Raw genomic sequence first — 19,990 nt, forward strand, 5'->3', positions numbered from 1 at the left:
ACAGGTGAGGGGTATGGTCCCCCACAACACTGCCCTCACTTCGGTTGCCAGCTGCACATTCAGGGGTCCCCAGCCCACCCTCACTGCTGACTGACTGGCTGCAAATCTGGGAGTTTCCACTATCCCTCAGGTTCCAGAATTCACTAGGATAACTGACAGAACTCAGGAGAGTGCTGTACATAAGGCCACAGTTTTATCATAACAAAAGCATTCAAATCAGAACCAGCCAAAAGAGGAGACACAGGGGCGAGATGGAGGAGAGGCCCAAACACAAAACTCTCATTGTCTTCCCCCTGTGGCATCAGAGGCATCACCTGCTCAGCACTTTGACGTGTGACAAAATGCTGAGTATTTCCAAGCATGTAGGCTCACTTGAGCTTTGGGGTCCAGAGTTTTTAAGTCTCATCATGTAGGTGTGGTTAATGGAATCACTGGCCACTGGGTTGAACTCATCTTCCAGATTCCCTTCCAGGAGGCCAGGCTGATATCACAAAACCTCAGTGGCGTGGCCAGCCCCTCCATGGTCATATTGTCAGCAAAAACTACCTAGGGCCCACCATGAGTCACTTCACTGCCATAAACTCTCAGGGTCCACCATGAATAATAAGATACTCCTATCACTTGGGAAATCCCTAGGAATTTGGGGCTACCTCCTGGGAACTGGTGACAAGGACTAGCCACATTCTTTACTCCAAGGGTTTGTAGCTGGTGGGACCTCCCAAGAGCTAGGACAAAGGCCAGACTTCTTGGGTAAAGTTGGTTCTTCGCTGCACACACTGGGGGAGAGTTATGAGAAGGGCAGGTGGTTGCTTCCAAGGCAGGTGGGGACTTTGAATCCGATGAACTATTATGTGGAATGAAGTAGAGCAGCGGTTCCAGTTAACACAGGAGGGAGCTCGTCAAGCTGCAGACTTGCTGGAGGGCTTCTGCCAAACAGGTTCTCAAGGAGAGTCGGGGGTGCAGAAGGGGAGCTGGTGGGGAGGGCAGGATTCTGGAGTGTCTGGCGGGCAGTGGAACAGCCATTTCTGTGTCCAGCTGGTGTTTTTCTAAGCACCCACTAATGGGCAGAACCTGGGCTTGAGGCTCTGAGGGCAGAGCTGGTGAGTGAAAAGGGAATATTAGGTGGGCAGCTTTAGCTCAGAAGCAGAATCCAGCTTGTTTTGTTTGTGTCAATGGTGGAGTGGGGCCAAAGGTGAAAGGATAAACTGTCCAGAACATTCGAGAGTGACCAGGAGTCTCCCCAGAGGGCAGAAGTGGGGGATGGGCCATCCTCACCTGCAGGGACAGCACCATGGCAGGTGCGGCACGTGGGTAGAGATGGGGAAGGTGGGTGCCTGCATTGTCAGGGCAATGACAGAGGAGGGCAGTGATCTCCACCACAACCACTGCGAAGGAGTCTCCGAGCCTGCAGGGCCATGGGCAGTGTCTTGGTAGGGTGTGGTGGGACGGGCACCAAAGTTCAGGAGGGAGGTTGAAGACTGTGCTGTCTCTGGGTGTGTGGGTCACAGGCCCCTTCCCCTTCTCTGTGTGAGAGCTGAGAACCGGCGCTGGCTCCTCTGTGGATGCAGAGTTTTCCCTTCAGGCCCTGGAACGTAGCAGTTATGAGCACTGGCTTAGGAGTCCAGCAAACGAGCCCTTGTCAACTCTGTGACCATGGATAGATCATTAACTCTCTCTGGGTCTCGGTTTTCTCACCTGTGAAATGGGAATAATGTGACTCTTCCTTGTGAGGAGCAAGTGAGCGGTTCCATGGAAAGTACTTGGCATGGGTCATCCAGAAAGGGCGTCTGTTAACAGAGGCTGCTGTAGCACACGGTGGCTAAGAGAGTGGACGCTGGGCCCAGGTGGTCTGTCAGGCCTGGCTGCTGTGCCTCCTGGCTGTGTGACGTTGGGCGCGCTACTCAGCCTCATCTGTGAAATGGAGGTCATAGCTGTCCCTGTCTCCTGAAGTTGCTCTGAGGAATGAATACACTAAAGTTTTCAAGTATTTAGAATAGTGCCTGGCACACAGTGAGTGCTGTGATGATGATGACAGCTCATATCTTGAGTTGCTGGAATGACTGATGATGCTTCATCTATTAGGCAAGCCCAAGTCTGGACAGGGCAGTGGAGATCTGGCCAGACGGGCCCTCCGCACAAGTTCCTCCTGGATGTGCTCCTTCTCCGTCTTTGAGTTGCCGTCCTTGTTTCTGGTGGGTTGCCATCCTCACACTGCAGCCCGCCTGCTTTAGTATCTGGATTCATTACAGGGAACAGACACGGCTGTGGGTGCTTTAGTCAGGAAAGGATTTCATGCAGGAAAGTAGGTGCTTATAAGAATGTCAGGAGGGCTGGAGGGGCAGGCTCCAGGCTGGGCCCGGAACCCTAAAGACCTGACCCACTCGGTGAGCCACCCCTGAGGCTGTAGTGCGGGGATCCCAAAGTTGCTGCCTCTGCCGACCCCCTACACCGTGAGTCTGCTCCAGGACACCCCCACCTGACCCCCACACCGTGAGTCTGCTCCAGGACACCCCCAGTCTGAATGACCAAGTACATGGTGTCTGCTGCCCTCCCCTTCACAGCTTGTCAGCCTTCATCTAATTGGAGACGCCAGATGCTCGCCTCAAAGGAGTCAGAAACGCGGCACTCAACTCCGAGAAAGGAATGCAGGTCGCGCAATGCAGCCCAGTCTCCATGGGCCTCGTCCATTGATGCTTGCTGTCCCAGCCATTCCTGTGGTCCTTGAGTCAGGTGAATCTCACCTCTCTCCTCTTCTGTCAGTCCTGCAGGTCAGCACCCAGGAGAGTGCTTTCCAACCCCCACAGGCTTTGTCATGGAAAAACATGAGACTTCTCTGAGGGAGGGGCACTTAAGCAGAGTTGGATGAGCCGGCTTTAGCCAGGAGCAGGGGCTGCAGGGTGGGGTGAGTGCAGGCAGGGGACAGCCAGTGGAAGGCCCCGGGGGCACTGAAGAGAGGGCTCCCAGGAGGGGAGCATGGGCTGAGGGGACCCAGCCAGAGCACTGCAGGCACCCGTGACAGAGGCAGCTGGCCTGAATCAGGTGGGACGGTGGCAGGGAGAGCTGTGGGCTCTTGAGTCATTTGTCCCAGCACAGTGTCCAGGTTAAGACCTGGTGTCCTGGTGCCCATGGGACCTGGCTGGTTCTGAATCCCAGCTCTGGGTTACCTTGGAAAAGTTCCCCTGTCCAGGCTTCTCTGTAAAACTGGGCTGATTACAGGGGCAAGGGAATACTATAGAAGGTGACAAATATGAAGTGTTTGGTGTGGTGACTGACATGTCACAAGCCCTCAGAAAATGCCATCTATCACCATCACCACGACCATCATCATTAATAGCACTTGGAAGTGACTGAATGTGGGGATGAGGGAGAGCAGGAGGTTGCAGGTGGCCCCAGTTCTCTGGCTTGGGGAGGAGGCAGGGGAGGAGGGCAGGCGGCAGGTGGGAGCCACCAGCTAAGGGGCTGCTGCGGGCCATGCTCTGAGCACCGGGGAGGGTCCAGCCTGCAGGCAGTAGACATGGAGGTTGACTAAGCTGCGGGGAAGAACACAGTGTTGCTGGAAAAAGCGGTCCTGGTTCAGACCCCAAGAGAGGGTTCTTGGATCTCACACAGGAAGGAATTCAAGGCGAGGCGTGGAGTGCAGTAAAGAAGGGATGGTTTATTGAAAGCAATTCAGAGTAGGTTATTCTCAGAAAGCACGAGCAGGAATGCTTCATCTGCTAAAGGTTTTTCTTATATAGGGGTCTTGTCTATACAAAAGCCAAGCTAAGTTATGTCTGTGTGTGGGTGGGCTGACAGTGTCACAAAATGTAGTACTTTGTTGATTTAAAGAACGTTTTATCCTTGGCCTTTTAGTGAGTAAGTACATCAAAGCATTACTGTAACTATCTTGAAAGCATATACTGTTATGAGACATCAGGACACCCGGACATTCTGCTGTTGTGGGAGTTTGTCCTTGCGGGCATGACTGAACTGCTTCCTTGGCATAAACATCTCATGACCATGGGTGGTGACTGGCAAGGAATATGCCTAGCTAGTTTTAAGATGGAGTTGATTTTAAAATGGTGTCACCCTGGCTCTCCTCTGTTCCTGTTGACCTAACAATATGGCCAGGGGGTGAGAGGAGACAGGGGACAAGAAATGAGCCAGGGGACTCCCATGACGCTGGAAGGTGATGATGCAGGGCGCAGAGTCCTGGCGTGAGAGAGGCCCAGAGAGGAGGAGCAGTGGTCAGTGGCAGCGATGTTCCTCGTAGGTGAGGCTAGATAAGGAAAGACACACGTTGCTGCACAGAGTGATGAGTTGATAATCAGTGACCTCATGAAATGTCTGAGTGCAGTGGGGGCACAGGAAGGGGCCAGATGAGGTGGAACTCGGTATGGGCATCTGGGAGGGCAGCTGTGTTGGGCTGCAGGCTGCATCGGTGGTTGACAGCTGTGTTCTGAATGGGACACAATCAGCACAGGCTGCCCCAGCTCAGTGAGTGGCAGCTCCGTCCTTGCAGTTGTTCACACACAACACAGGAACACCTCACACACTCACCTCCAGGCCATCCCAAAGCCTCTCCCTTCACTGATGTGACATCTCGGATTGGTGTTGGTGGGGAAGGGACAGGGGTAGAGATGGAACAAAATTGACAAAATTGGCCATGAGTTGCTCATTGTTGACGCTGGGCAATGGATGCTTGGGAGTGACTTTTGTGTATATTTGAAATTTTCTGTAATAGAAGATTTTAAAAATGTAATTGCATAGCAGATATAAATAATATTAACATATATGCACATTTATATATTATATATCTATACTTTATGCATTATATAATATACTATTTAAGTAAATAATATATACAGTAGCAGTATAATGTATACATGTATCTTACACACACGCCCCTCTCCAGTCCTCCACTACCACACGCACCATCGCTCCCCACCAGCATCTCTGCGGGAGCCTTGGTGCTCATCTCCCTGTTTCGCACTCGCCCCCACATTGCGTTCTCCACACAGCAGCCACGGTGACTTTGTTAAAATGTGAGTCAGACTGGCAGGGCGCGGTGGCTCATGCCTGTAATCCCAGCACTTTGGGAGGCCGAGGCGGGCGGATCACGAGGTCAGGAGATCGAGACCATCCTGGCTAACACGGTGAAACCCCATCTCTACTAAAAATACAAAAAATTAGCCGGGTGTGGCGGCAGGCGCCTGTAGTCCCAGCCTGGGTGACAGAGCGAGACTCCGTCTCAAAACAAAAAAACAAAACAAAAAAAACCAAATGCATGTCAGACCACATCACTCCATCCCACTTAAAGTGAAGCCTAGTCCTGGCCTCTGAGGTCCTGCTGGGCTCCTGCTGCCCTCGCCACAGGTTCTACTCCAGCCCGAGGGTCACCCGTGAGTGCTGGGAAGGGCATCCCCAGCTTGCTCTTGCTCAAGACCTTAGCACCTGCAGTTCCCTTTCCCTTTATGACTTTGCTCCCATCTGTGCACGGCTGTCCCCTCCCCTTGTTTCATCCCGATCTCTGTTCTCATTTTATCGCATGGGGAAGATTTCTCCAACCTTCCCGTGTAACACGGCGCCCTCCCTGCCGTGCAGCCCGGTCTGTTCTGTCTCCCTCAGGAGTGGTTACCACCGCCCAACACACTGAGTGCTCTCTTGTTGGCTTAGTCTGTCTCCCTGCTAGAAGCAACCTTGTTTTATTTAGTGGACCCACAGCACCTAGAACAGGGTCTGACACCCAGGCCAGGCCTCAATCCATACTTGTCGAATGAATGAGTGGAGCTCCATTTCCGCGGAGGCACTGAGATGTGGCTGAAGTAACAACACTAGAAGTCAGGGATACAGCTGGGGCTTGAAGCCAGGGCTGGTTTCACCCTGAGCTGTATGTTCTGCCTGTGTCCCTGAGAGGGGAAGGGATGGGACCCAGAGCACAGTCACATGGAGGGCCTCATCCAAGGGCACAGGGACCGAGGGGAGGAGGGAGCTGAGGCAGGCAGGCAGTGGTGTAGACTGCTTTGCAGAGCTGTGGGGAAGTAGCTCTGCAGGCCACTGGCTTCTCTTGCCTTTCAGAAGCAGGTGGAAGGTCCTTTTCCCAAGAGAGGCAGAGCTGCTGAGGAGGCTGCAGGAATGCGCCATCTGTCCCTGTAGTGTTAATGTCACTTCAGCCTCAGAGCTAGATGGGCGGCCCACCCTTTCCCTTCCCACTCCCACTGGCTCCTGTGCCCTGGCAGGCCAGGGCCTGGCGAAGACCCCCAAGAAGGCAGCACCTTCCTCTGTCTTTGACAATGCAAGATCTGATGGGTCCAAGAGTGCCAGCCCGTGGGAGTTGCAGTGCCAGGCCTGCCTGGCTGAGGGGCTGCCTTGCAGGCCCCTGCAGACCCCCCCTCCTCTCCTGAGGGGGCCGGCTCCTGAGGGAGGACTTAGGCTGGTCTGAGGGGTGCTGGTGCTGGTCCAGCGGGGGGATGCTGCAGCCAGGTCTCCTCACCAGCCTGTCTCAGTACATTCCTTCCATGATGCAGACATCATGTTCATGTTCTTTTTGCTTTTTTAAAATGAAATTTATCTTTGTCTCCCATTGGAAAATGAATGCATGCTCATTATAGAAAATGTGGGAACAGATCAGAAGAAAGAAGAGTAAATAAAAATTGCTTTTCCTAATGTGGCATCACCACAGCTCCTCTGCCACAGGGTCCTGGGCTGGGCAGGGAGTCATGGACCATGTGGCCAACAGGCCATCGGGCTGTGGGTCTACAGGGGATGCCATGGGTGGCTCAGGCCTTCCTCCCTTGAGGGTTTGGGGAAGTGGTGCCGGCCCCCGCACGCTTGTCCGTAGTGATGCAGAGAGCGGAGCTGACATGAGTTGCTATATTTAATTTTGGTGCCTGCGTCACCTCTGACCACACAGCAGCGTCTACCCGGGCAGGCAGCACATGGCTGGGGGTGTTTCTGAACGACACTGTGAGAGAATCACTTTCCACAAGAAAAGGTATAGTGGAGGGGAAGGGAGAGACAGCAACAGAAAGTGAGGTCGTAAGTAGAAAATTGCTTCTGGGATTTCAAATGGCTTTGTCATGGGGCCCGCCCTTGCTGCCGAGAAATCAGTTGATCTGGGAAAGTTTGTTGCAAACCCTTGCCCTCTTGCTTTTGGGTGGAGCTGAGAAATGAATGAAGATAATGGGGCTTTATGAGTGTGGGGGAGGGCAGCTGAGGAGACAGCACCAGTCCTGACCCCAGCTTGGACCCCTAGAAAGGCCAGATAGGAGCTGACCAGCGTGTCCCTGGCCAGGCAGTCCTGTCTGGAACATAGTCAGCCTGGCCCCAGCCGGGCCTCCTTAGAAGGGAGGCAGGCGAAGCGGGGAACAGGTTTGCAATGTGTTACCATGGACCAGCTAGATGAAGGTCATAAGCAGAAGACGTTTCTCTTTGACCATAATGAAAAAGTGATAAGCCGCTGGGCCAGATGAAGTCCAGACTTCAAGCTGCTGCCTCTGTCACAAGGAAATAAGAGATGGGCCTGGTCCCCCTGGGGCCTGCTCCTTCTCGTCCTGCGCGGGACAGGGGGCCAGCCTCGGAGAAACCCGCCAAGTGACTGGGAGTGTTTTCTGACACCTCATCTGAGCAGCAAACTGAGGTGTTTGGTTCACCGGAAACTCGCGTGTATCTCACTTCTCACTTAAGCCCAGCCCCTCTTCCAGTGAAACCTCCTGGGCTGGGGTTCCCGAGGTGCCAAGGGGCTCCCCGACCTGGGCCCCATGGTCAGCTTCTTCCTCCCACTCACCAAGCACTCTTCTCCCTTTTCAACCCCCCTCTCTCTGAGCCCTGCTGAGGGCTTGCCTTGTTTATGAAAGAACTTAGGCCACGTGGTTAGAGAAAACTCCCAGCAAACACCGCCAGGGGTCAGTCCCCAGGGAGGGAGGTTCCCAGCCACAGTTGCAGCCACTGACACTTACCTACCTTGTTCTCTCTTCCTTTCTCATTCCTGACAGGGCCCTCTCCCTGTCGCCACCAGCTGCAGCTCGGTTCTGTGGCTCCGTAAGGCATCCCTCATCGCTGGAGAGCCCCATGCCCTCTCCAGCACAGGGTGCACTGCCAGTGACCACAGGCCCCCTTCCTGGGGGGCAGCCTGGAAGGTGTGAGAGACAGGAGCTCCACAGTGGCTGAGGAAGTGGCAAGCTGCAGACCCCTAGTGGTGGGGCCCAGGACGGCCGTTGGCCGTCCGCACTGTGCACCTGCCTCACAGGCCGTCCTGAATGTGTGGCTCAGAGCAGGGCCTTGGAGGATCCTGAGGAACTCTGCCCCACATCAGTCTCAATTCCAGTCTTTGTTCTTGAAGGAGTCACGTGGAATTTCACTGGAAGGGTTTCCATCTTCTTTCTGGATAGGCAGGGCAATACTTTGGCTGGCAGAGAGGACATGGGTCAAAGATGGGAGATGGATTGCTAGGTCCTGTTTACAAAGTCATTGCCCTCCATAAATATCCTTCCAGCCTTAAACCCTAGACTCAGAATGCCGAGACCCTGAATCCCACCCACCTCCTCTGGCTTCCGAGACTCTCCCACCCTCCGCGGAAGCAGCCGCTGCTCACCTCCAGAGGGGAGGCCCTCCCGAGGGAGGACATACAGCTCCCCGCAGCAGACCCTGTGTTGTGTCTACAGAGTTCTTTCTGGGGCTCAACCTGGAGTGCATGTGGTGTCTTGGTTGTCACTAGCCCAGATGTCTGCTGTGGTGGTCCCCTGCAGGTATTCCCTCAGCAAATGTGACAGGACTTAATAGGCTTGGCACCAGAGAGCTGGTCCTGTCCCCTGCCCGGGACAGCCTGCTGGAGACCCAGCTCTTGCACCACCACCCTCTTCACCCCCACAGTCTTCTCTCCTCTGGGCCAAGTGTCCCCTGCCCCTGCACTGTCGGGTTTGCCTTCTTCCCTTGCCTCTCCTTGGGGAAAGTGAGTGGTTCTGGAGTAGCTGACTGCCATCATCAGCCCCCTGGTCAACTCCCTGCCATGTCCTCTGCTGTTGCGTGAATGACACAGCTGTGAGCAGCAGAGGTCGGCTGCCTTCAGGGACTTCTGAGCATCACTGTGGTGTCCCCGTGGGGCTCTGGGCTCCCCAATGAGGGCGCCTGCCTGCCACTACAAGTTTGAGACTGGTCCTTGATGACTATCACCCACTGCAAGGGCATCCCATCCTGGAGTCACCCTCTGCCCTGGGCACCTCCCAGAGAGTCACAATGAAAAACGTTGCTGACGGGCATGGCCTGGAGCTGTGGCTTGGTAAGGCCTGCTGGTCTCTGCACTCCAGCTGCTGGCCAGGGCCAAGGGAGAAGCAACAAGAGCTGCTGAGGAGTGGCCTAGCCAGAGCCCTGTTCACAGAGGCGGTGCGTGTGTGCACCTTAATGGTGAGAGCTGTCCAGAAAGGCAATGGGCTGCCTCTCAAAAATAGTAGGGAACTCCCTGTCAGTGAGATGGCCCAAACAGGTTGATGACAATCTTACAGAGGGAAAAACTCCATTCAGGACAGGTGACATTTGGACAGAAATAGGCAGGGTGGTTAAGTGTGTGGGCTTTGGAGTTAAAGTGAGTTTTGGGCCCCAATCCCAGCTTTGCTTCTTTACCTCAGATGAGCTCTGAGGCCCCAGGACCCCAGTGAGGAAGTAGCTATGTGACCTTAGGCAAACCACCCACGCTCTCTGAGCCTCACAGTTCTCATCGGCCTCCTGGGTTGTGAGGGAGACATGAATGTGTGGGTGGTGCCAGACACAGCTGGCCAGTCCTCAGGAGATGTGATCGTGAGACTTCCTGGGTCTCCGTCTGCTCCTCATGCCCTCCTTGAACCCTGACAGCCTGGCCCAAGTCTCTCCGTCCTCGCTGGCACGGCAGACAGAAGGTGGGGCTTCCTTCAGGCCACGTCCCCACCCCCGGGAGCTAGCTTGCTTTCAGCCAGGTCACTGCACCCCATCCTCACTGTAATCCATCTCAGTCCCCTCCTCCAACCCGCCAGCCTCCCAAAGAGCTCCTCAGAGTCTTCAGACCACCCACCAGTGTCCCCAAAGGCCAAAATGAAAGACAAATACAATCAGGCCTATTCGTCACCAACTTTATTTCTGGCTTCAGTTTGACAGTCAATGAAACAACTTGTTCAATGTCCCCTCCCCCAGTGTTCAAGGTACCCTTCTATATATTATTAACTCTTTGCTAACATATTTAATATTTAAATACAAGGAAAAACAATAAATTACTCGTTGGCTGAGAGCTGGCTGCTGGCTGGCAGAGTTCTGCTCCTCTCCTGACCCTGCCTCGGATGAGGCTTCGAGGCCCCAGGACCCCAGTGAGGTAGCAGAATTCTGTATACAGTACTTATTACCAGGGACTCCTGGTGTCCACTGCTTTAGTGCTGGGGCCCTGAGTCTCTGAACCCTTGACTCCAAGTGCCAGCAGCCACAGTCTTTCCCAGTCCCCAACGCTGACAAACACACTCATTTAAATAACACACAAAAATAAATAAGGCCAAGAAGAAATGTGCCTGAGCTGCTCTCTGCCTCAGTTGCCTGTGTGTGAAGTGGGTACCTCTCCCACCACATGTCTGGCAAGGGGGGCACCCACTGTAATGCTACAGTGTGCTCTAGGGCAGGAGAGGGGTGTAGGGACGCGTCATCCCCGGATCCACTGAGCTCAGGGCCCTGGACAGAGGAGGCCCACCAGGCTGAGCCCTGGGCAAGGGGAAGGCTGGGGTCGGCTAGGCTGAAGACAGGCAGCACAGGCTGAGGTCTAAGCTAAGGAATTTTACCCCCTCCCTAACCCTCTTCCCCACCTCCCCAAGACACTTTTGACAACAGAAAGAAAAATGAATCTGCAACTTCAATAGTCAGGTCCTGTCTCTGCAAATAATGATGCTTTCGATGTTTCAGTTGAACTGTCCCTCGCGAAAAAGTTTCTTTAAATGTAAGAGCAGGTCCTTTACAAACTGGGCCACCTCGATTTTGGTGTCTCGGACACGCAAGCTGGAAAACTGCTGCAGGACAAAGAGGCCAGTGCGTGAGTGGGACGCCAGAGGGCAGAACGGCCCGCACAAACCAGGGGCTTTCCAGGGACTGTCTCGTTCAGTCCTCACGGAAGTCCCCAGGAGGTGAGTACTGTTAGTACCTCTACTGTACAGATGTGGACATTGAGGCCCAGGTAGGAGTCAGGAGCCCTTGAGCCCAGGTCCTGTAAATCCCGAAGGCCATGTCCCTGCTGCCACAATGTCCCCCCCCCCCCCGGGTGGACACACACCTTGGGTATTCAGCCAGCTTCCCTTCAGTGAGCCCAGGGTTGGCAGGAGGGGGTGCAGGGTGGGGGTGAGGTTGGGGGGCACCTTACCCCAGCTGAGACCTTGTGCGGGCAGAATCCGTTCAGCATCCTCTGGGTCTTCTCGATGGCACTGCAGCCTGACACGTTGATCAGGGATTCCAGGGCTGCACAGTACTGTGGAGAGGGGACACTGAGGGGTCAGGCCCTGCTGGGGTGGCTGCCTTTTGTGAGTCTGCAGGAAGATGGGGCTGAGATGCCTGGTGCAGATGAGTCTGGGTGGTGGGAAGGGCCCAGATTATTGGGGGAGGGAGGAGAGCGCTTGAAGCTTGCTTGGAACCCCAGCCATGGAAGGGAGTCTCAGAGAAGACAGGCCCAAGGCCTGGAGCCTCTGCCCCATCCTCCCCGCACCTGAAGGTCCTTACCACGCCAGCTGTCAGGTTGATGCTCCACACCATGCTGCCATTGCAGAGCGGGGCCTGCGGGAGCAAAGTGACAGTGAGCAGAGTGCTGGCAGGGGTCGTGGGCCTGCCCTGCCAGCCCAGGCCAGGTCTGCACCAGCACAGGCCCCACACGCATCCCTCGTGTGGCGCAGAGGCAGGCCTGGCAGCCCCTCAGCGTTCCTGAGCTTCGTTTTCTGCTTTGAACAGCGAGCATGGGGGTGAGGACCCATGTATAGGGTCTTGGAATTAAAAAAAAAAATTGAGTGACACCACTAGAAAGGGACAAGCTGCATGCGAGGCTTGCCATAGTCAGGGCAAGAGGACAGGGGCCTGTGGAAAGGGCCAGGGTGGGGATGAGTGAAGTAGTGGTGGCCTGGGCCACTGTTGACCAAGACAAATCAGATGGGAGGCAGTGGGGGTCTGGTGTATTAAATGCCCTGCCTTCTGATTGTCAGGGAACATTGCAGTTAGGAGCATGGGCACTCTGGTGTTGGCCAGGCCCGGCTTGAATCCAGCCTCTGTCACTTAACCTCACTGAACCTTAGCAGAATGGGTTCATTGTACCTGCCTCTTGAGGTGGCTGGCAGTGATGAAATGACACATAAAGCACGTGTACCAGGCCTGGTGTAAGCAGCGCTCAAGACATGTGAGCTGTTACTAGTGAGGCAAGGAGTGGACTCTACTCACAAATCCTCCTGTAAGGGCAGGCCTATTACGGTGCTGGGGAGAATGGCTGCATTATTATGGTCAAAATCCAGCTGGCAAATGCCACATGGTTCTGGGAGGGTGCTGGCCCTTCTCTGCTGTCCTGTGTTCAGGAATGGCTGAGTAGGAGCTGGCAGTGGCAGACAAGGCCAGGCCAGGAGAGCAGGTAGTCCCTGGGGACTCTGCCAGACCCCTTCATAGGTCCATCCACACTGCTGAGCCCCCCAGCCCAGCTCCTCTCTCTCTCATGGCTGGGCCAGGCCTTGGTCCATGGGGATTCTTCCTGACCCATAGGCATCTTAGGATCCAAGCCCAGCCTGCTCATTACCTCATCCTGGGAATCACCCGCCCTGGAGCCCTCATAGCTAGGACCCTGGCTAGCCGACACTCACCTTCTGGTTCTGGGTGATGTTGACCAGCTCCTCAATGAGCTCCTTGAGGGCTGTAGAGGGAGGCACAGGGCTTGGGGAGGCAAAGCCGCCGAGGCAAGTGAGAGCAATGACCATGGTCAACAAGAGCGCCATGAGGCCCAGTGCCAACAGGAGAGGATTGAGGAGCGGACGCATAGGCTGGGTGGCTTGTGGCCTTGGCGTCTTGTGGCAGCTTTTATAGGCCCAAGTGGTGACGCCTGACACCATGGTCTCTGCTTTTTCAGGCACTATCTAGAAACCACATCTTTACTCATCTTGATTTTACTTTGTGGAAAATCCAGTGTCGCATAAAGGAAAGAGTTTGATTTCTCGTGGACTTATCGAGAAGGGTCCAGGGCAGAGTTTCCAAGATCTGGGTGGGTTTAATTCCAGCGGCAGGCAAGGGGCCCTGAGAGCGGCATGGCATCTGCAATGCTGCCCTGAGTTCCAGCAGTTTTGCCTGTGACAACCCTGAGTACCTAGACAGCTGACCCAACTCTGAGCTCCTGTCCTCAGACCCTTTTGGGTCACCGGAAGTGCTGGGCAGATAGTGCACTGTGGCTGTGGCCACAGTCTACCAGCTATGGGAATTTGGGGAGTTTTACTTTTTTAATAAACCAGTCTCTTAAATTACTTAAGTAATACTTGCTTGGATACAAAATTCAAACAGGCAATAGAAGAGTAAAGTTCACTTCTTTTGGCTTGCCTAATTCCTCCTTGGCCCCACTGTGGGAGGGATTGTCAAAAGTCAGATTTCCAGGTCTCCACTGAGCGATCCAGACAGGTTCAGAGGTCTTCCTGGGACCTTTTTTGGTGTTTTTTGTTTTTTTGGAGATGGGATCTCACTATGTTACCTGCCTAGGTTGGCCTCCAACTCCTGGACTTAAGCGATCCCCCCACCTCAGCTTCCAGAGTGGCTGGGAGTAGTGTGCACCAGTGTCTGGCCCCTTTAATTTAAAGTGCACGGGCCATCCTGCTGGGAAACTCTTAACCGAGCCAGGCTGGCAGCCTTAGTTCAGGTCAGAGATTATAAGTGTTCCTAGTGCCACTGGGACTTGGGGTGAACCCGTTTGCTCACCAGTCTCTGCAGGATCAACCCCTGGCATCTGGGGGCCTCAAGTTTCCCTTCTGCAGAATGAGTGATGTGGAGGGGCAGCTCCTGGGCCTGGCCCCTGCAGCCATGTCGCCTTTTCCTGCTCTTCCCTCATTTTCCTAGAAGTCCTCCAGAAACCCCCACAACAGAGGCCACGGCATTTGCCTGTTGGGTGTTGATGTCAAGATTTCTCCTTTACCCACTTCCTCCCCGAGCCAGCGCCTCCCCAGCCCCCCTCTCTGCCTGCTCAGGCTCCCTCCGTCCTGTCCTCAATGGGGCTCAACCTCTTCACAAGGGTGTGCTTGTGACCTGTGCCACAAGGGATGCTGGATTCCCGCCCAGAGGCATCCCAAGCTTGCTCACCCTCTCTTCCCACAGGGAACATCATTCCCACCCTCTCTGTCCACACTCGAAGCTTCCCAGCCCAGCTGCTGGCCCTGACTCCCAAAAGTCTGCCCCTTCCCCTCGAGGGCCCCTAGTGCCTGGAGTGCCGCTACTTGGCTGTGTGACCCCTCTACGGGCCTGTTTCCTAACCTGCAGTAGAGAGTCCATGGCATCTCCCATAGGGTCTCCATCATGGGGGAAGCAGCGGGGAACTACCCTGGGCTGTGCAACTCCCGGTGCCCCGCCCGGATGAGTCAACGCCCCCGTAACCCCCACGGCTACCAAAAGCCCAGCCGGGAGCGGTGGGCAGGCGCGCCCCCGCGCGTGGGAGAAGGCGCTGGCGCGGCGGTTGCGGCGGCGATGACCCGCGGAGATAGGGGAGTGGCCTTATGTAACAGGAGATAGGCCCGATAAGCGGGATCTGCGCGGCCGGGCCCTCCTCCACGGCCTCCGGCGGTGGCCGGTGCGGGAAGCAGGGGTGGGCGCGCAGACCGGCCTGTCTGGAAGCTACGGAGGCTGGCGAGGGGACGGCAAAAGTGGAAGTGGTGGTCCGAGCGCCAGGCAGGGCAGGGGCCAGCTGGACACCTGGGCCCGCGGCGCCCCGTGCGCCAGTGCGCACCGGCGAGGGCGGGAGCGGCGGAGGGGCCGAGGCGCGCACGTGCCCCTCCAGCACCGGCCGTATCAGGCCGAGGGATCCTGCGGGCTCGGCCGAGCGGCAGCACCTGCCCTCGAGGGTGGTCTCCGCGGACCGAGGCGTGCCGGGCCGTGCGGAGAGGCGCGGCCCAGATGGCTACATCAGAGGGTCTGTTGCTTGTTTCTAGATTGTCAGTGGAGCTCCACTCCTGTGCGGGCAATTTTAATTAACACTAACTACTAAAGGGCTGCTCCGGGCACTTGGCGCATGTGGCTCGCACCTGCCTGCAATGCGCCGCGTGGGCCGCCCGCTGATGGCCATGGGGAGCCTCCCCGCTTTGCTCTGGCGCCGAAGCGCTGGGATTGGGACCGCCCTTCCTCCGGACCAGCTCACCCTGGAAAAGCTGGGAAAGCTGGGGTTGCTTTTTCGGGTTTCCTCGGACTCTGGGTCTCCGTTGGCAAAGACATGCCCAGTCGGGAGGAGTAAGGCCTGAGAGAGTTGTTTTAGTAAGTGAAACGATTTAATTTTTTAGATTTTTATTTTTAGGAAAGTTACGAATGCCGATAATTGTAAAAATCAAGAAGGTTCATTATGTAAAGCGGCAGCGCTGGGAATCCGTGCTCTACGGGCCTCTGGCATTGCTGCTCCTCCTGTGAGTGAGGCACTCACTGCCCTGCTGTTTCCCTTACTGTCTTTTAAAGGTTGTTTATATTGCAGACAGCCTTGGAAGAGAGCTAAAGGCAGGCGCACTTCCCATTCTAAAACTTCAGGCTCCCTAAGCTCATGACTTCCTCTCCTGTAAAGCAACCCATTTGTGCAGGTGCCAGCTGGCCCTCTCTGCGTCTCCCTGGGAGAACTGGAATTCAGGGGACAAAAATGTTCATGCTCTGCTACTACTTCTGTGCATAATAAACATGTTTGCCGTTGATGCAAGAATCCTGTGTCTTCTCCCAGCATCCACGAAACTGTGAAGTGTGGCATGCTGACTTGTTAGCTTGTAAGTAGAGGAAAAACTCAGATCTCTCCATTTTTGACAAGCAGCCTTCCCCCACCCCAGCCTCTTATCCAGGGAAACCTCTTTATCTCCCTTCATGGTTCTAAATTAAGCCTAGGTTGCTGTTTCTTGATTTTTTAGACATAGGCGCTTTTGTCTACAATGAATATTTCGTTCTTTCTTTCTTGCTGTCCTTCCTCCACCTGCATCCTTCCTTTTTTCTCATCAATACAGATAGATCATAATTTGGGTCAGTCAAAACCCTTGTATGCTGTTTGCCTGATGATACTAATATATTCACAGGTGAAACATGGTTGGCTATGATTACTTTTATTTTCTTTCAAACCTTTTTACCTCTGGAGTTAATAATTATCTTGTTTTTCCATATTCTTAGTTTTCTGTGTTCTCTCAGTGACTGAACCCTAAACTCTCGACCAAATACATGAAACTACTCTCAAGAAATTTGATGAGTTTTTCTCATAATTCATCTTCCTAAGAAAGCCGGGAGGTCAGGCCGTCTGGCCTGCTCTGATCTAGCACTGCCCCCGACCCTGCCACACAGCCGTCGTCCTGAGGCCTGTCGCCACTGCCCTGGGAACTCCCTTCGCCACTATGTGTGCTTCTCTTGAGTTTTTGATCTTTCTTTTTTCTTGGGTAAACATATCCCCTGATAGCTTTCTAATAAAGGGTGTGGAAAAGGTAAACTTTTTGAGAACTTGCATGTCTAAATAGATGTTTTATCCTCAAGTTGAATTTGACAGTTTAGTTAGGTATAGAATTTTAGGCAGGAAATACTTTTCTTTCAGAATTATAAAGGCCTGTGCTGTTGCCTCCTATCTTCCAGAAGTGCAGAAGTCTAGAACCACTTTGAATCCAGATCTTTCCTCACTCCTTTTGTAGAAATTGTCTTGGTCCCCACACTCCACATTTTACAACAATGTGCCTTGGTATAGTTCTGTTCTCAATAACTGTACCAGATACGTAGTGGGCCCTTTCAAACTGAAGACATGCCATTAAGTTCTGGTAAATTTTATTTCTTTAAAAAACCTCTCTGTTGTTTTTACTTCTTTGATTGTTGTTGAGACAGAGTCTTGCTCTGTTGTCCAGACTGGAGTGCAATGGCGTGATCTCAGCTCACTGCAACCTCCGCGTCTCAGGTTCAAGGGATTCTCCTGCCTCAGGTCCCGAGTGGCTGGGAGTATACGCACCCGCCATCACGCCTGGCTAATTTTTTGTATTTTTAGTAGATGCGGTTTTGCCATGTTGGACAGGCTGGTCTCCAACTCCTGATCTCAGGTGATCTGCCCGCCTTGGCCTCCCAACATGCTGAGATTACAGGTGTGAGCCATTGCGCCCGGCCCTATTTTTACTTCTTATCTTTGAATAAATATTCCATTCACATGGCACAAAAATAAAAACTATATACGTTATTCCTCCTTTCTCCCTTCTTTGGGTTGTACATGGTATCGTTTCTTGTTTGGTTGTTCAACACAGAGGTTAGGGACACCCATCTTCACCCTGTTTTTTCAACCCCCAGCCATGCAGTTGAAAACCCACATATAACTTTTGACTTCCTCAGAACTTAACTCCTAATAGCCTATTGTTGAGTGGGAGCCTTATTGATAACATAAAATGCATTAACACATATTTTGTATGTTATATGTATTATATACTGTATTCTTACCATGAAGTAAGCTAAAGAAAATGTTGGCTAGGTGCAGTGGCTCATGCCTGTGATCCCAGCACTTTGGAAGGCCAAGGCAGGCAGATCATTTGAAGTCAGGAGTTTGAGACCAACCTGGCCTACATGGCAAAACCCTGTCTCTACTAAAAATACAAAAATTAGCCAGATGCACTGGTGGCACATTCCTGTAATCCCAGCTACTCAGGAGGCTGAGGCTGTAGAATCACTTGAACCCGGGAGGCAGAGGTTGCAGTGAGCCAAGATCACGCCACTGCACTCCAGCCTGGGTGACAGAATGAGACTCCATCTCAAAAAAAAAAAAAAAAGGTTGTTAAGAAAATCACAAGGAAGGAGGAAAAAATATATTTCCTCTTCATCATTAAGTAGAGGTGGAACATCACAAAGGTCTTCAGTGTCACTGTCTTCATGTTGAGCAGGCCAAGGAGGAGGAAGAAGAAGAGGGGTCGGTCTTATCTCAGGGGTGGCGGAGGCGGGAGAAAATCCATGGATAAGTGGATCTGTGCAGTTCAGAACCTGCTATTCAAGGGTCAACTGTGTACGTAAAAAATTTAGTGGAATCTCCACCTTCCCTCACAAATAACAATTTTTCTTAGGTGTTTTTTTTTTGGGGGGGGGGTTATCCTATTTGTTTATGTAAATACAAGCAACTGTGGATATATGGTCTTATTTTCCCTTGTCCCTACATGTGAAGTGGCATCATATACACCTTTTGCACCCTGTTTTTTCTCACTTATAAAAATAATATATTTTTGTATTCATACTTAAATTGGGATATTTTATGACTTTTCTTCTCTGTTCTCTTTCTTCTCTCTTATTGGCACTGCCATTTTTTGATTATACCTCTTGGACTTGTCCTTGAATTTTCTTTTTATTCTAAAAATTTCTCTCCTCTGGGATATTCTCATAGCTTCATCTTTCTTCCTGAGGGCATTTGATTCTTTGAAAGTGTGTGTGCACACGCGCACATGCACGCTAATGGTACTGTGTTCTTGTTTCATTGATGAGATAGCTTCTAAGTTTCCTTTTTCATACATAATCTTTATTTTCTCCAAGTTTTCTTTAAAAAATTGTTTTGAACTGGGCATGGTGGCTCACGCCTGTAATTCTAGCACTTTGGGAGGCTGATCGCTTGAGCCCAGGAGTTTGACACCAGCCTGGGCAACATAGGGAGGCTTCATTTCTGCAAAACACAAAAAAAACTTAGCCAGGCATGTGGTGCATACCTGTGGTCCCAGCTACTTGGGAGGCTGTGGTGGGAGCATCACTTGAGCTCAGGAGTCGAAGCTGCAGTGAGTTGTGATCACACTACTTCACTCCAGCCTGGGTGACAGAGCCAGACTCTGCCTCAAAAAAAAAAATATTTTTTCCATGTGATTGGCTTTCCTTGCATGTTAGGGGATCCTGGATTGCCTGCACATGTTAAAACAGATAGGGAGCTCTGAGGGTAAATGTGTGGGAGGGGGCTGTTTCCTGTAGGGCGGGTGGCTGACTGTTTTCACTTGGGGAACCTCCTGTGCCAGTTTCTTTGTCGTTTTTCGGCAGGCAGGTCAGCTCGCACAGAAAAGATTCTCCCTGTCTCCAGCATTCTGGCAGCAAGGGTGGAGAGAGGGCTGGGGGTGGGGGCCTTGGCATCTGTTGACTGTTCCTGATTTCAGCATATTTCTTTTTTTTTTTTTTTTTTTTTTTTTTTGAGACGGAGTCTCGCTCTGTCGCCCAGGCTGGAGTGCAGTGGCCGGATCTCAGCTCACTGCAAGCTCCACCTCCCAGGTTTATGCCATTCTCCTGCCTCATCCTCTCGAGTAGCTGGGACTACAGGCGCCCGCCACCTCGCCCGGCTAGTTTTTTGTATTTTTTAGTAGAGACGGGGTTTCACCGTGTTAGCCAAGATGGTCTCGATCTCCTGACATCGTGATCCGCCCGTCTCGGCCTCCCAAAGTGCTGGGATTACAGACTTGAGCCACCGCACCCGGCCGATTTCAGCATATTTCGACTGCCCTCCACTGTGTCTGGTGTTTCTCGGTCCAGATATCCTGTCTGGAGAAAACCCTGCTGCAGGAGGGTCACCCAACTTTGAGGAACAAAAATGGATATCTAACTGTTTCTTAAACTGAGTTTCAACAACTTTCCTTATTTTCACTGACCCTTGCCCTTCCGATGTTCTTGGTCTTTGCCCAGTTCCTGAGCATTCTTGGGACTCTGTAAATCACCATGGGTCTCAGCTGGCCTGCGATGCCGTTTCCTTGGGTCAGCCAAGTAGTCTGCCCACCGTCCATCCACTTTCCACCTTTCCAACGCTGGTGCTGCCATCCCTTTCTCCCATTTTGGGGCTTTTAAAACTTTAGAAAATTCAGTT

The 19,990-nt window shown here is 53.0% G+C and overlaps 1 protein-coding gene and 1 long non-coding RNA gene across 5 annotated transcripts; both read right to left on the reverse strand.

Moving 5' to 3' along the window:
• Positions 1-4,118: 4,118 nt before the first annotated feature.
• LOC112424111 (uncharacterized) lies at positions 4,119-8,060 on the reverse strand. Its single transcript, XR_003014785.2, has 3 exons — positions 7,942-8,060; positions 4,540-4,714; positions 4,119-4,258 (listed from the first exon to the last, which is right to left on the reverse strand). It is a non-coding gene; the product is annotated as an uncharacterized lncRNA (long non-coding RNA).
• Positions 8,061-10,065: 2,005 nt separating this feature from the next.
• On the reverse strand, positions 10,066-14,716 carry IL13 (interleukin 13). Of its 4 annotated transcripts, none has more exons than XM_071097756.1 (5): positions 14,587-14,716; positions 13,906-14,085; positions 11,695-11,748; positions 11,342-11,446; positions 10,066-10,994 (listed from the first exon to the last, which is right to left on the reverse strand). In XM_071097756.1, the coding sequence occupies exons 3-5, from the start codon at positions 11,725-11,727 to the stop codon at positions 10,887-10,889; spliced, it is 246 nt and encodes an 81-aa protein (XP_070953857.1). In that variant the 5' UTR covers positions 11,728-11,748; positions 13,906-14,085; positions 14,587-14,716; the 3' UTR covers positions 10,066-10,886.
• Between the last annotated feature and the right edge of the window lie 5,274 nt (positions 14,717-19,990).

The sequence above is a fragment of the Macaca nemestrina genome, chromosome 6, assembly GCF_043159975.1.
Source record: "Macaca nemestrina isolate mMacNem1 chromosome 6, mMacNem.hap1, whole genome shotgun sequence".
Taxonomy (NCBI): Eukaryota; Metazoa; Chordata; class Mammalia; order Primates; family Cercopithecidae; genus Macaca; species Macaca nemestrina.

Bases quoted from the DNA above. Each gene is read 5' to 3' on its own strand.
- IL13 (XM_011716641.2), bottom strand. From the start codon at position 14,484: ATGGGAGATGCCATGGACTCTCTACTGCAG. The intron at 11,749-14,454 runs GTTAGGAAACAG...TTGCTCCCGCAG, and splicing joins CCATGGACTCTCTACTGCAG to GCCCCGCTCTGCAATGGCAG. The intron at 10,995-11,341 runs GTAAGGTGCCCC...TTTGTCCTGCAG, and splicing joins CGCACAAGGTCTCAGCTGGG to CAGTTTTCCAGCTTGCGTGT.